The 15,615-nt window shown below is 30.8% G+C and overlaps 2 protein-coding genes across 4 annotated transcripts in view; both read right to left on the bottom strand.

Annotated features, from left to right (window-relative positions):
• Positions 1-1,528: 1,528 nt before the first annotated feature.
• On the bottom strand, positions 1,529-5,815 carry LOC107161541 (uncharacterized). 3 transcript variants are annotated; one of them, XM_089221208.1, is made up of 8 exons: positions 5,677-5,815; positions 5,099-5,249; positions 4,926-5,024; positions 3,245-3,381; positions 2,960-3,169; positions 2,669-2,879; positions 2,271-2,389; positions 1,529-2,162 (listed from the first exon to the last, which is right to left on the bottom strand). In XM_089221208.1, the coding sequence occupies exons 2-8, from the start codon at positions 5,223-5,225 to the stop codon at positions 2,109-2,111; spliced, it is 957 nt and encodes a 318-aa protein (XP_089077334.1). In that variant the 5' UTR covers positions 5,226-5,249; positions 5,677-5,815; the 3' UTR covers positions 1,529-2,108. The 3 variants fall into 3 exon arrangements, with proteins under 3 accessions (XP_089077334.1, XP_089077333.1, XP_089077335.1); XM_089221207.1 differs by having other exon boundaries at positions 5,559-5,788; XM_089221209.1 differs by lacking the exon at positions 5,677-5,815 and adding an exon at positions 5,320-5,518.
• A 2,193-nt stretch (positions 5,816-8,008) lies between these two features.
• The window catches only part of LOC107161572 (uncharacterized), a 54,290-nt gene continuing 46,683 nt past the window's right edge, over positions 8,009-15,615 (bottom strand). Inside the window, exons 2-6 of the mRNA XM_015508033.2 lie at positions 11,969-13,945; positions 11,681-11,862; positions 10,741-10,869; positions 10,556-10,667; positions 8,009-9,332 (exon numbers count right to left, since the gene is read on the bottom strand). Coding sequence (XP_015363519.2) covers positions 9,064-9,332; positions 10,556-10,667; positions 10,741-10,869; positions 11,681-11,862; positions 11,969-13,945 — 2,669 coding nt within the window. The 3' untranslated portion in view covers positions 8,009-9,063. The remainder of the gene's footprint in view (positions 9,333-10,555; positions 10,668-10,740; positions 10,870-11,680; positions 11,863-11,968; positions 13,946-15,615) is intronic.

Raw genomic sequence — 15,615 nt, forward strand, 5'->3', positions numbered from 1 at the left:
CAGGTAAGGGCCCCAGTCTGAAATTTTTTTTTAAGAGCCTCTTATCATCAAGTTGCGCCAATGAAAAATTGTACATTTTTTATAAAGATTTTTATGAATAAAGTTTTATAATTCTTGACTCTTGTGATACTAAATTAGCTTTGTATACCAACACTATACACATGTATAAAAAAAAAATAGTAATGTATAACTATTTATAATTAATTCTGCAGGTTATTTATGCATTATGCGTAATATAAATACGGATGCTTGAACTGGTGAACATTAAATTTTCTTCACCCATGTTTTACATTCACTTAAATAGTAGCTTATTCATAATTTGGATAATTTTTTGAGTTCATTTTAAGATTTTTAAGAAACTCTTTATATATGTAATTTTGCTGGGCAATCTATTTTTTTTTTTTTAAATAGAAGTTCTATAATGATTTTAAGGTTATTTACGGTTTTGCTGCACATCTTCCCCTATATAGTTGTGTTTTAAAATATACTTTTTAATACCTATAAAATAAATAATTACCTCCTTGTATGCCAATGGCCATAGACGCCGAGTCTTATTTATTTAAATAAAAAAATAATTATATATTTTAATTGAATTATACTCGTATGTTGAGTATTATATGTTAAGTATTGATTATTAATTTGATCCTTCAATAAAATTAGAAAATAAATAAACCAAACAAATGTTTTTTTTTATCAGGATCTTCTTTCTTCAGAATTAATTAGTAAAACAAAATCAGAATTAAAAATTTTACATTTCTTTACCAATGAAGAAAACAATCTCAATAATCTCAACAAGAATTCTATTAATAAACAAGTTTTTATTTGATACAATACTCCACTTTTGTCGTCAGCACCCGTGGAAAGACTTTTTATTTTCAACAATGATAAATGAACCAAGAATTCATACATTATCAGATCAATTATTTGAAATATGTGTTGTATTAAAATTTAAAGGCAAATATATTATAAAAATGTTATGGTTTTTATTGATTAATATCAATCGAGTTTATCGTAATTTCTATGATTACATTCAATTTATTATTAAAAAAATTGTTTCTTTCTAAAAATAATATATTTTGGTATTAATAGTTATTTTTATCTAAAATATATAAAAATTGCTTTTATCATTGTTAAATTTACTCTATACTTCTTGTTTTTATAACAATATCTTAAAAATAATTAACAGTTATGAACAGTTATGATATGTCATATAAATTAAACTATAGTGGTTATTAAACTGTATATTATTTAAATTTTCATCTCAAAAATATAGCTGTTATTCAATTCAAAATAGTTATTGAAATATCATTAATCACATGATTAATAATTAACAACCTTTTAATTGCAATCAATCTATGATGACATTATTGCTTAAATCATATAAAATAATATGTTATTGTGATTATTGAATAAAATAATTTATTTTACGATTTGTAACTACAAATTGTAATAGTAAGCATTAATCAGGTTATGATTTGCCTAACATTGTCATTTGATTAGTAAACATATATTTTTTTTAGAAAACAAATTAACGAAAATATTAATTTTTATTTTGACATCAATATTCCAAAGCAACAAAAATTCTTTTATTATAAATAAAATAATAAAATGTGACTAAAATTATTACTTTTCAGGAATTTAACATATAAGACAGGAAAAGTGGAAGGTATTTAAATAATTTAATTTAATTAATCAATAATTAAGAATGAAAATATATAAAAATTTGCTAGGCTAAACCGGTTTAACCCTCGTTCTTCCAGTACAAAATACTGAACTTTGTAAATGATATGGTCAACATCTTGGCTCTCTCTCTTTTTTTTTACACAGGTTTAGCCTATAGAATTTCTAGATTAGGTAATTATTTGAATAAAAAGAATTTTATTTTTCTAATTTAAATATATTAACACATACTCGGTCATAAAAAATATCTTAATTAAGATGAAACTATTATGAGAATTACAAGGTTGAATTTAGAACCACCAAAAAACTTTTATACCATGTTATTTTCAATTCTAAACTAAGTAGTTAAAAAAAATATATATATATATAAATCAAAATGATTTTAAATAATTTCAACAGTCGAAATTCTTTTCATAGTCATTTTCATTTTACTCATCTTGTAGAATCAATCGTTTAGTTATATGATATTTTTTGATATAATGCTGAAAAATATAAATTTTATATTTACTAAAGGTATTAATAAAAAAGTATTGTTAATGATATTTGTAATGATAAAATACAATAAGTCAAAAATAAAAGATAATAATTACCTGCCATAATTCATGGTTCATTGTGAATAAAAATGATATGTTGTCATCTACTTTAGATTTAGCATTAGTACTTTTTTTTTTTGCCAATGTTATTGTTGAAAACTCTTCATCTTTATCATCTGTATGGATAAAATAATGTTTGAATTGTATTATATATAAGACCAATGCATCGTTATAGAAATTATTATTTAAAAAAAACTTATTTTCTTACAAACATCTAATAAATTTATAATATCATAATATTATTTTTGATTGCATTTAAAAACAGGAATGTTTTAAGGTTTAGAAAATATTAAAATCCAAAATACATGATATAATGGACTAAGAAGTAAATTTAAATCAATTCTGTTATGCATTTATAATTTACAGATAAGTTATTTTTAAACGTAAATAATAACCTGAAACTCTTTCAATTTTGACAACACCATCTTTTACTAACGAAGCCAAATGAAATAAATTTTCTATAGTATATGTTAAGCTAAATGGATCAATAGCAAACATATGGAATGATATTGGGTCCCCATCATTTTTTAACACAGCATTTTTCAAACAGCTTTTAACTTTTAATAAAGTAATTTGTAATTCGTTGTCACCAGTTTCACTACCCACCTAAATATCAATAAAACCAATGAATGTCAATGTAATAATCACAGTAAATTGCATATTATTTTTTATAATATTCTATACACCTCATCGGGAATTACTAAATCATCTAGAGTCCTTTTTTGTGATCTTCTGTATTCTTTCTTTGATTGTGTTAATACTTGGGCTTCAAGAGGCTCTTCTGATTTTATGTTCCCGTAGAAACTTAGATTAAAATAATGGATGTTTTTGAAGGCACCATTGAATAAAGTATTTATATGGGTTAAAGGATCTTTTTTATTAGCACATGCTTGAATCTAAAATTAAAAAAAAAAATTTGTTTACATTTTTAAATTATTCGACAATATAAATAATATAATGAAATAACTTACAATTTTATCAACATATGAATCTATATCAAAAATATTATCCATTTCACTGCATTCCTTTTCTATAAGCCAATTACAAATACGATAAGATTCTTGTACCATTTTCAAAGATAAGGTTTTGTATGACACATAATTGGATTCTGAAAATGAAAATGTTATGATTTGAATAACTAGGAGCATGTAGATTGGTGTCTGGTGCATAGGTGTGCACACGGGATGTGCAGGGTATGCAACTGCACCCCTAGCGAGTTCAGCTTAGAAATAAATAAATAAATAGATAAATAATACTTTTTAAGATATAATTTTTTTCAAACCCGGTCACACGATGAGTGCTACCAGTGCTTATATGTACGAAACACAATTAAAATCGACAATCGTTTTCTGTTATCGCAGTGTGATAGTCGATATATAGTAGCTATATAGACACGTCATCTTGATTGTAATTTAAAATTATTATTAACATTGGTAACTAACATTGACTTTTTAGAGAAATACAATTATTAAAATTATTATTAATTTTTTTTTATTAATCCTGGCCAGGCTGTTTATGTGGCTAGGTAACATACTAAAATGTTCAATCTGTTTGTACTATGCACCCTCAGAAAAAATGTCCTGCGCACGCCTACCTATGGTCAGGTGCCTAACTGCTTTTGTTAATAATTAATATTTTTTTTTGCATAAGTTTTTTATTTAACTAATAAATAAATAAACGAATACCTTACATTACAGATAAAATAAACAGATAATTCATATATGAAGGGAAGTTTATCAATTGTGGGGTCAAAACATTTTAGGGTTAATAATCAATTTATGACCAGTATGGCCCAGAAGCATTTAAAACCACACAAATATGCTCTAAAAAATAGCCAAAAATGTTTTAAAAAAATTCATATTGCATTTTACCTCAAAAATGCCATTAATATTACTTTTTTTCATACAATTTGGTATTTATAAATAAATTATAGCTATTATTTATATTTTTATTAAAATTGACTTGATATGATGTTGACACGCCATATTATGTTTTAGAGCAATATTATTCATTCTCAACATAGGTACTAAAATATACATTAATAAATATGTGAAATGCTAAAAATATAAAAATAATGAAAAATGCTGAAATACGCAAAAACAATTTAGCTATGAAACACAAACACTTGCTACATAAAAAAAAAATGTGCTTGGAAAACATAGTTTAAGATCAACCAAAAAAATATGCACTTTGCATTGAAATTTGGTCTTAGTGAACAGTAAGATGTTTCATAAAGGTCATAAATGTTTGTTATTAAAGAATATTGTCAAATTATCAATTAATTAATTTTGTTTAGAAAAATACCATCAATCATACAATAATCAATCAATCAATATTTTACTGTTACACATATTATAATACATTAATAAGTAAAAATCATAAAATAAAAACATTTACATTATAGTGACAGTAAAAAAAAGAATGCAATTGGTATACCACAAAATAATTTAAGGAGCGCAATTGATGTACTAATATAATGTTTCCAAACTAATTTTAAGGTTTTTTGATTAGGATACCTACTGCCAAATCATCGTTATTATTAATTGATTTAAAACCATTAAACACTATGTATCCATGAAGGAAGGGGAGATTTTCACCTAGAGCACATGTTAATTTCTTTAAATCTTACTGCCTATGCTTAATAAAACTTACTTATTTTTTCTGAAGTCACTTTCTCCTCAAGTTCAGTCAAACATTTCATTTCTATCTTCATGTTAGCTAGATCATCTGAACACAATGTCTTGTCGACGACTAAAAATTATTGATAATTATATGATACAAATAAACTTAGATGACTAAGATAAATAGAACAAAGAGGCACATACTTTTGTTACTGTATTCTTCGATAAGATTTTGAACCTTAATCAGTTGGGTTTTAAACAATTGAAATTCCTCTTCCGACTTTGATTCATCCATAGATGAGGAAAAACTCGACATGCTTACCATGGCCATTTTGTTTAGCAGCAAAAACGGCGGCTAGCAAAAACGAAATCATTAAATAATTCAATAAGACAGTATCATAGAATAATATTTAAAAAGATCTAACTTATAACTTATAACCAACAAATGAAGGGGGTAAGTACACAATCAATATTTTTATCTAAATAGTTAAATAACATTTAATGACGAAAATTGATTTATTGTGAACTGAATACTGAAATTATAATGAGATTATGAGTCTTGTACAGTAAGAAAACGACAAACTATGCCAGCCTTCAAATAATAAAATATAAAAGTCAAAGAATTGAAAAAATAACATTTTGTTCAATACAGTAAATAGAGTACCTATTGTAATTCGTAATCAAAAATAGACTAAAGCAGTTGACGATTTGTGTAGACAGTGTATAATTATTTATAATTGTAGACAAGTACTATAGTATATTATAATAAAATATATACAAACGTTTGTGTTAGAAGTAATACAGTATTACTAATACTGCCATAGATAATAACACAAAATATACCAAGTTAACAACTAAAAATCCACTCCGAGATTTTGTGCAGGAAGCCGAGACCCGGGAGGCGGGAAGCTCAAGCTATAATTTGATATCACTATATCAGCTTAAAATATAACTTACTACTTACTGGCGCTATCTACCGGTTATGCATTTGCCATTGATTTGAATCATAGACTTATAATATATTATAAGTAGGTCCGGATGTTGTTGTATTTGCAATTTTTTTCTATTGCTCGGATTCGTTGCTAAGTAAGTTATAAATTTGTTTCAAACGATTACCTACCAATTAATATATAAAAATGTTAAGTGCAACTTTTTGCGATTTTTGACCTTTTTTCAATTTTATTGCAATTTCGTTGATTGTCGTCATTTTAAATTTCAATACAATTTTATATTTTCACTTTTTTTTGTTAGATTATACAGTGCAATAATTTTTAAGGTAAGGTAAGGTTTTTTAAAAAAACAAATCAAAAATAGTTTAAATTAAAAGTTTTAAGTTTTGATAAAATTATTTGTAGATTTCTGAAAAAATAAGAAGAACGCACAATTTACCAGATTTTTTATGACAACTGACGAGAATTTGAATTTGAATCTTTTTTATTATCTACTCGTTTAAAACCTATCTAATAAAACATTATAATATTACTTAATAAAATGACTTAATCCATTTCATAAAATAATTTGTAAATATATTTTTGGTACAAAATATTTTTTTTATTGCAACTTTGGGTTTTTTTCACAGCAATAATGTAATCAATTTTATAACATTTTTAGTGTAACAACTTCCGAACCCTAATTATAAGTCAATGATTTAAATCATAACATTCACGATTTCGATAGATTAGAAATGTCCACGGATTAAGCTGATATACTGAACTGGAAACGATAGAGTGGTGGTGGCAGTGTGGAGGTATGGCTCTCAAATGTTTCGGTTTGGTACAATCGTGACTGTAACTGTCCTGGTGTACTACACAACTAGTTTTTTTTTTTCTTAAACGTAAGACATTCCTAGCCTAAGGCTATCTAAATCTAGGGATATTTGACAGTTTTAATAGTAATAGCTTTAACATTAATTATAACATGATAATTAAATTTTTTTTTTAAAGTACTATAAGGATAATATTAGCAATTGGTAATTTTAAGATTACAATAATATTCTGATATTTACATATTTACAATAGTATAAGTAACTGAAGTCGTAGAGTGAAGATTTGGATGTTGAGAGGTAGCTAGTGTAGGAGGTCGCGGGGACGACCTCGTTTTAGATATGTGATACGTGTGTTAATTAAGGAGTGGAAATTTATTTATTAGGGATGTTAGAGCAGCTAGGAGGGGGTTTAGGATTAATTTTAGCTCGTTAAGGAAACTTGTAACGATACACAACTACTAAATTGATGCAAAAGATTAATTCGTAGGGGTTTCAATAAACTACCTATTTAAAGACTAAAGCTTATAGACTATAGGTAAGACTAATAAAGTTATTAGTATTTTAAAAATGGCTCGTAAATGTTCTGTGTAAGAGTTTAAAAGAAAAACATGTTACATTGTTCAAAGTTCCTGCAACTGATTTCCATTCTTGGAATGAAATTATCGTCAGTATAAATGGGGCTTATAATAAACATAAAGTGTCCTAGGTTTGTGCTGAAGATTTCAATGAAGACGATTTGACTACAACTTACAGTGGTCCAGATGACTTAGTAAGAAAATATAAAATATGAAATATGTATTCTAAGATTTTTTTAAAATTATTATTTCATTGCTAACAATTTATAATCAACTATAAGCAATGGGAAAAAGAAAAAAATCAACGCCCGGAAAAATAAATATTTTTAATCTAAGCGTTCCGTGAATGTACGACGCGACCGTACTTTTCGCGAAGCGGTGCGTGTTATAACTTATAGTATTGGGAAGTCATAACATTTTCGAATATAATTATTGATTATGATTTTATTTTGACGCTTTTTTATTATTATAAATATTAATATTTTTACTATTATATTTTTATTTTGTTATACGAGTATGCACATGACATGTTGTAATTATTGATTATATGATTATATTTTGATTCGTTTTTATTATTATAAATATTACTACTTTTAATATTATATTTTTATTTTCGGGCGGAATTTACATGTACCTTTTTTTACCTGAATTTTTTTTCGGGTGGAATTTACATGTACCTTATTTTACCTGTAGTTCATTTTGGGCGGAATTTACCATTTTCGGGCGGAATTTACATGCGCCCAAATAAATATATAAAGAAAATAAAGAAAAATATTAAATGAATAATGAATAATTATTTTTATTAATAAAATAAATATGATATTTTCGTCAAAAATTAATGGTTTATCATTATATTATATTCGAATTCAACATATTATTGATTAACGCTACATACTCGATGACGAGGTACAGTCGAAAACCTACTACACAGCCGTGTGTTTAAAAAATATATATTACTATTTGTAATTATACTTAAAATTTAAATACGAGAATTTCAAAAGCCTATAGATTTGAAAATATATCATTTATAGAAAATGCTTATTTACATTTTTGATGTCAAAATCTTTACAGACGATTGTTAAAAACTACACAAACATCGTTGTAAAATCAATACAATCCTCGCATCGCCCATAATCCGAAAAACAATTGAAAAATCTTTAATTTATTCTGCAAATAACACAAAATTGTGTACTTCAGTCTTCAAAAACGAGATGTTCAACATTATATCGACATTAATTTGATATTCAAATGGAAAAAAAAACAAGTGAAACAATAAATACACATATATAGTTATCAATAAAAAAAAATTACATTTTAATTTTGCTATACATTTACCAACAGACATAAAATAGACAAATAAACTTAATATCTATTGTTATACATACTATATTATATAGTATGTATTTATGTTTTTTAAATTACAATCATATTGATTTATGTTCATCAAATACATCAAATCAGTTCTTTTCCACTTCACTGCATTAGGTAAAATAAAAAAATATATATAATATAATAATAATATATGTATACATATATATCGTATATAAATAATATGGATTTAAATAACATGTATATTGTATTCAATCGTGATATTTGCATTTTGCAGTTACGATTAAATGAAAACAAATCAAATCCGAAATGACTATAATAATCATCTGTGTCTACAATATATTTGTTCTAAGTATAAAACTACTTAAATGCCGTGTAAATCAAAAAGGAATCTAACGAAAAAATAATGTCATTTTTTTGTAATCCTTTTGCGAAGAAATCGAAAAAACGTTCTTGGGAGATCGCTTTTGGCTTACAAGACTATAAATACACTTATGTGGTTATTGTCTGTCCTTGGCATTGTTGTCTGACTCATCAACGAGGCTCTCCAGGTCCACATAGCTACCCTCAAACTCTGGATTTTCCAGGAGTGCACCCAGCTCTTGTTTCAGCTCGGCGAATGTGGGTCGCTTGGACGGATCGGCTGCCCAACACTTGGTGATCACCCTGAACAATTCGGATCGACAGTGTGCAGGTTTGTCGAGTCTGTAGCCTTCCCGCACGCGTCTCATTACTTCTCTGGCACCCATGGTACAGTAAGGGGTTGAACCTAAAGCGTGCAAGAAATGTTAAAATATGTAAATGTTATACCGATAAAATTGTGATCACTGTGAATTAGTGGCTGTGGATATGACAATAGGTATACATAATATGATTAAAATAAAAGTTTATGTCACAGACGCATCATCCCTAAGAGGATGGTAACCTCGAAAGGGTATAAAGGGATGTTTTTGAATAAAACGCGACAGTGCCGTAACTAGCTTTATGTGCGCCCTTGGCAACCAATGTTATAAATTAATAATGAATTTTTAGTATTTATATGAAATAAAAATTGCGCCCCTAGCGCGATCATTTTAAACTGCGCCCTTGGCCACCACCCACCTTGCCAATGCCTAGTTACAGCACTGAAACGCAAAAAAATATATCATATATTATGTAACTACATATTATATGAGCAAGCATTATTTTTCTATTATGTTTTTTTAATGAAAATAATAAGGCAGACACTTTAGATTCAGAATCGATCTCTTGTCCGTAAGTGGTAACGAACGATTTTACGAATATAACTCAAGACTTGAAATTAATTTAGAACTATTTAACCATAGCCCATAGGTATAGTTACAATGTTACATACATTATATATTTAATAAATCTATTTTATTATTTTATTCAAACTTATTATAAAAACCATTTTACCAAAAATTGTTTTATTATATTATTTTTGATTGATTTGTACTAAGAATTAAAATTTAATCATACTCCCGCAAAATCCATTTTCTAAATTGATTTTAGAAAAAGATATATCTGCTAACATAAGACGTATTGTATATTTCTATAAACCGATCTATATCTTACAAAAAATCACTAAGTAAAATCAATGAATCTAGATACATAAAATTGAATATTTCTTTGTTTTTGCGCTTTAGACTCAATAAAACCACTAGACCTTTTATTAAATAAAAGTTATATCGATAGATTTCTTGAGAATCTGAGTTGGGGGGAGGGGTGTTTATACTTTATTTTTAAACCCATTTAGGTTGCAATAGGGTGGCTCACATATGACTAGTTTTTACTCACAGAACTTGAATTTTTTATTTCATAAACTCAAATAACAATCAACCAGTATCAGAAATTGCATTTTAATATTAATAACATCGTTTCAAACATTAATGGTATCATTGACAATTAATATTGAAACTAATTTTAATTTATAGAAAACATTTTTCTTAGGTTTTTCAATTTTCACAAATTAGTTAAAATATTATTGCCCACCTAGAGTGACGATCTCCCACATCAGTACACCGAAGCTCCACACATCAGTCTTGTATGTGAATATACTATAGTGCAATGACTCTGGTGCCATCCAACGGATAGGCAAGGCACCCTGTAAATGAAAATATTTATTTAAAAAACGGTTTTATACAAAAAAAAATTCCTAGTAGATGCTGTGGTCGTACCTTGGTATGCCTTTGCTCGTAAATTTGGTTAGTGTCTCGGACATTGCGGGACATACCGAAATCAGCTATTTTGCATAATTTATTGTGGTCAACCAATATGTTTCTTGCGGCCAAGTCTCTGTGCACAATCTATTAGAACAACATGATCAATTAATAATAGTATTTAATATGAGTAAACACAGAAAAAATTTGTAGAAAAACTGAATTTAGTTAATTTTATTTACATTTTATTAAGCACACCAAAAGTTGAGATAATTAATTTTAAAAAAGCTTCAAAACTTTTCATTAAATTAGTTTCGAACATTTTTAATAGTTTTAACTTTAGTATCATATAACAACTTATTATAATATGGTATAGTCTTATGAAGGAAGTGTAAAATATACATAACGCAATACGCATATACTCTTAAGAGGACGTGATACCCCATGTGTTGTCTATACGTCTAACAAGTGGGTGACATAACAAATGTTACGCACAGAAAAACACGTGTAGCTCTGTAGGTTTAAAATTTAGAATGAATCAACCTCTAATAAAATTTAAAGGTAAGATTATTATCTAGACAACCTTATATGCTTTTTATCATATTTTAATTTTAAATCGAATTATGAGTATTTTATTATGTAAAAACTGTTTAAAATTTAAAAATCTCATAACTCGCTTTAAAATTAAAATATGATTACAAGCATATGAGGTTGTCTAGATAATAATTTTACCCTTAAATTTTATTAAAGGTCAATTCACTCTAAATTTTAAATCAACAGAGCTACACGTGTTCTTCTGAGCGTAACATTTGTTATGTCACGCACTTGTTAGACGGAGTATCACGTACCTACTCTTATGTATACACAAAATTTATCAGATTTTACACTGATTAAAAAAAATGCTTATTAGTAAGTGAAATGTTTTGATTTTTATGTAAATAAAAAACACAGTCCGTACTTTTTTCGAGACCAGAAAATCCATTCCTCGTGCTACGCAATAGGCAAACATAGTTAAATCTCTAGACGTGAGCGAAGCAGTCGAGTCGCTAAAATTAAAATAATGCGATCGTGTCCGTCGATCTCTAAGGAACGCCAATAGTTTGCCATACATAACGTACTCCATGATCAGTAAATACGGTTCTGCAACAAACACGAAACAATAATGGTATAATTTTATGATTTTTCCTACAACCTAAAGTAAAGAAAAAAAAAACAAGTTTATAAGATAATATCCTATGCATTATACCTTTCTCCGTACAGCATCCCAGCAACGTGACTACGTTTGGATGTGACCCGAGATGTTGCATAATACTCAACTCTCTGATCAAATCTTCCCTCTCCCGGGACGCTGCGTCCTCCTTAACCATTTTCACCGCGACTAGCCTGGTTAGTCCCTCGTGTCCGCTAATGTCATCCGCTTCTGCCTTCCACACTTGGCCAAAATTGCCTTGACCGAGTATGGTCTGAAGCCGCAGCTTTTCCCGGGGGAACTCCCAACGACTGTTGCTCATCGGCACCGGCATAGCGGGCGTCTTCTCGGCGTCCCACACGATGTGCTGCGGTACCCTGGGAAGTTTCGTGGTGATCGGTGAAGACGTGATCGTGTTGAAGTCCAGTGGGCTGCGGTTGTACTCGGAAGAATATTCCGAACTGTCAAACACCTTCTTCTTTTTTCGTCGCATGGCCAGCTTGAACGCGAAAACAATTACCAACACCAACGGAACGATGGCCAAAAACGTTAAAAAGTACACGGAAGTGGTTAGCCCGTCTGGATAAACTACACCCACATCGTGTTCAGCTGATGGCCTTGTGACGTTTCCACGCTGCAGTAGCGGCCTCCTTTGACGGGCTTCGACGGCTGCATCAGCTGTGGTTGTGGTGTGGAGGGTGGAGGCAACCGTGGTGGTGGCATCATTGGGGATATCGTCGGCAGGCGCTTCTGACGTACCGTTGTTCAAGTAAATGAAATCTTGCAAGTCGGTGGGTGGCGGCTGAGAGGTGTCGGTGGAAGACCGGTCGCCTGTTGTGGACGTGTCCAGCGTTTCAGTGGTACCATCTACTGGATGGTCCGGGGATGACGGACTGGAAGCCAACGCAAATATGGGGGTGGCTGTAGTTGAGGCGGTGGTTGTGGATATGGTGGTGGTAGTTGTAGTGATGAAGGCAATGGTGGAAGCTATGGTCGCGGTTCCAGCGACGGCCGTGCCGTTCAACCGTCTTTGATTGACTTTGGTAATTTCCAAGTATTCGGGCAGCGATATGTTTCGGTATCGGTTTCGAATGAATTTCGGGTACGCCGACACCGTGGAGTCCGGACTCGCAGTAGACGTAGGTGAAACGTGATTGTACACGCCTGTCGCGTCGTCACCATCATTGGCGGCGTCTGCTGGACGGTGATTGTCGATAGAATGACGACTGAGATCGGCAGTAGAATCATTTCTCTTCTGAGGGCTTCCCCTGACTGACACAGACGTGACGACGGTTGACAGTATCCTCGTGGTCCTACCATCCGATTCTGGCAAGCACCGTACGTCCCTCCGAGCCCGCGATTTGTTGTTCCGCCTGCTGAACCTCGGATACAAGCATTCTACAGGCGCCGAGTTCTCTGTAGGCCGCCTAGTCGCTGCCACGGCACTGTGGGTACGGTTATGTGGTGGTGGTCCGGGCACTCTGGCTCGGGGAATGGCGTCTTGCATCACTTGCTGGACGACTACTGGCAACCTGACTGACGTCCTGGTTTCCGAGTCCGACGGTGCGTTGAGTCCTTCTACCGTGGTATGCGTGGACGGCGACTGCGACTGTACCGGGTGTCTGATCTTCTTGCCAAAATCGTAGTATGATTCTTCTTGCGGTGAAGACACGACGGCCGTCCGAAGTGCTCTGGCCGTGCTAGATGATGGAACTAACAACCGCCTACGGGTTTTGATCCGGTCTGGTCTCTTGGAAGTGGCATTCCGCACTTCGGATCCTTGAGCCTCGGGTTCGTCCCACGTCCGTTTGTGTTTGATCTTCTTCTTGACCCGGGGCATTGACGACTCGTTGACATCCGTCAGTGTGTCCAAAGGAACCGGTCCGGATTCTCCCCGATGATGTGGTGGCGTCGGCATTCTCCTGAGAGTGCCGACCACCGATCTGGTGGTTGCATTGCGCTGCCGGCGATGGTCTGCCGCAGGTCGCTCGTCGTCAGCCGGAATACTGGTAGGAATCACCAACATCAAATCATCTAAAAAACAAATAGATTATTGTTAGAAAAGTTTTATACCAGGGACTCACGAGAATAAAATATTGTATTGTAATTATTAATTTATTCGTCTTTAGATTTCTGATTAATTAAATTTTATAAATTAGATAAAATGATGGGTATTTGTCATAGTAGCTGATTATTATAATATGCCCATTCGTTAATTCATACACCCAACAAATAAATTTAATGAAAACTATTGCAGTGTTTTCGGAAATATTAAGCGTCTTAATATAATATAATTATAATACATTAAAACGCAGTTTCAAAGCTTATGTCCAAATTCTAAAACATTTTAAATAAATTACTAGTTGACCGATAATATACTATAATGTGCACAATATGTGTGTATTTTTCAAATGTCTTATGATTATAATCACCATTTAAATGTAAAAATAATATCGAATGCGTGAGAAAAATATTTAAATGGATTGTAAATTGATAGATTTTTATAGAATATAGCTAGGTAGTTGCATACAGGTGGCGGTTGCACCGTGTTTTGTGTGGTCCTCAACAATTTTCATCGTCTTCGACGTTGTCGTTTCATTCAACTAACAATGTTATACTTTTGTTTCTAATATTTCCGTTCATATAAATATATATAAATATAAATATAAAACACACAAACTGAGGGACTATAAAATTTGGTACAACTGCCGTGTACTAGGCCCTATTCAAATGTCCCTGTCCCATCATCTATCCGTGACTCAGTGGCCTCAGTGGACGTAATTACTAACAGATAAAACAGCAATTAACTGAGGAACTTCAACAATTTGAACAATTTAAATGAACATTAGCTAAGCGAATGCCTGACGTATGGGTCAAATAAAACCGTATTAGTTGGTCAATTGTATGATAGTATGATACCATGTCTGGTGACGCCCGACGTGAGTCGAGATTGGGTACGACCGGTTTATGCCTCATATAACACTTTCTCCCACGATCTGTTTTTTTTTGTATTATTATTATTATTATTAATACACTATTATTATGCATACGGATATAGAAAGTATACAAAACTTTACACCCATCAGTTATTTAAAAAAAAAAAAAATTGTAGGACCGGTTGTAATCTTCTTTTCAGGTCAAAATAGTGAACACAAGAGCAAAAAAAAATAACCGGAATTTTACGACGATGAAACTTTATACGTATATGTATAATACTATAATATATAATATTATACACTTAACTTAAAGTAACGCCATGAAGACGCCAAATGCTATCAATAATTAGATATTTTAACGACTAAGTCTTGGTATGTGCGAAGTGCGAATACATATTTTCAATTGTAATGACTTCCTTATTATTATTTTTTTAATTGGCAGTCCTGTGTGTTGCGAGTACACCAAATGACAAATATCATCAGCAGTATAACGTGTACAATCATTATCAGTTTCATGATTTCGCGCGTCGTGTTCCACGTCGTATTGAAGTTATTGAACTATATACTCGTATATTATATATTATTGAAAATGGATAAACATTGCGACAAAAAGCAATTGTCGTCTAGATTCCGATGTCAATGGTTTCGCACAATTGTTTCTATTGCACGTCTAAATGCACTCAAGTCCGCGATTACATAATTTCAAATTGTATTTATTTTTTTATATAATCAACAGATTACCGGATATCGATAATAGTTCACGAGTTG

The sequence above is a fragment of the Diuraphis noxia genome, unplaced genomic scaffold (genome assembly GCF_037042655.1).
Source record: "Diuraphis noxia isolate RWA-SAM2 unplaced genomic scaffold, SU_Dnox_SAM2 contig0002, whole genome shotgun sequence".
In the NCBI taxonomy this organism is placed as follows: domain Eukaryota; kingdom Metazoa; phylum Arthropoda; class Insecta; order Hemiptera; family Aphididae; genus Diuraphis; species Diuraphis noxia.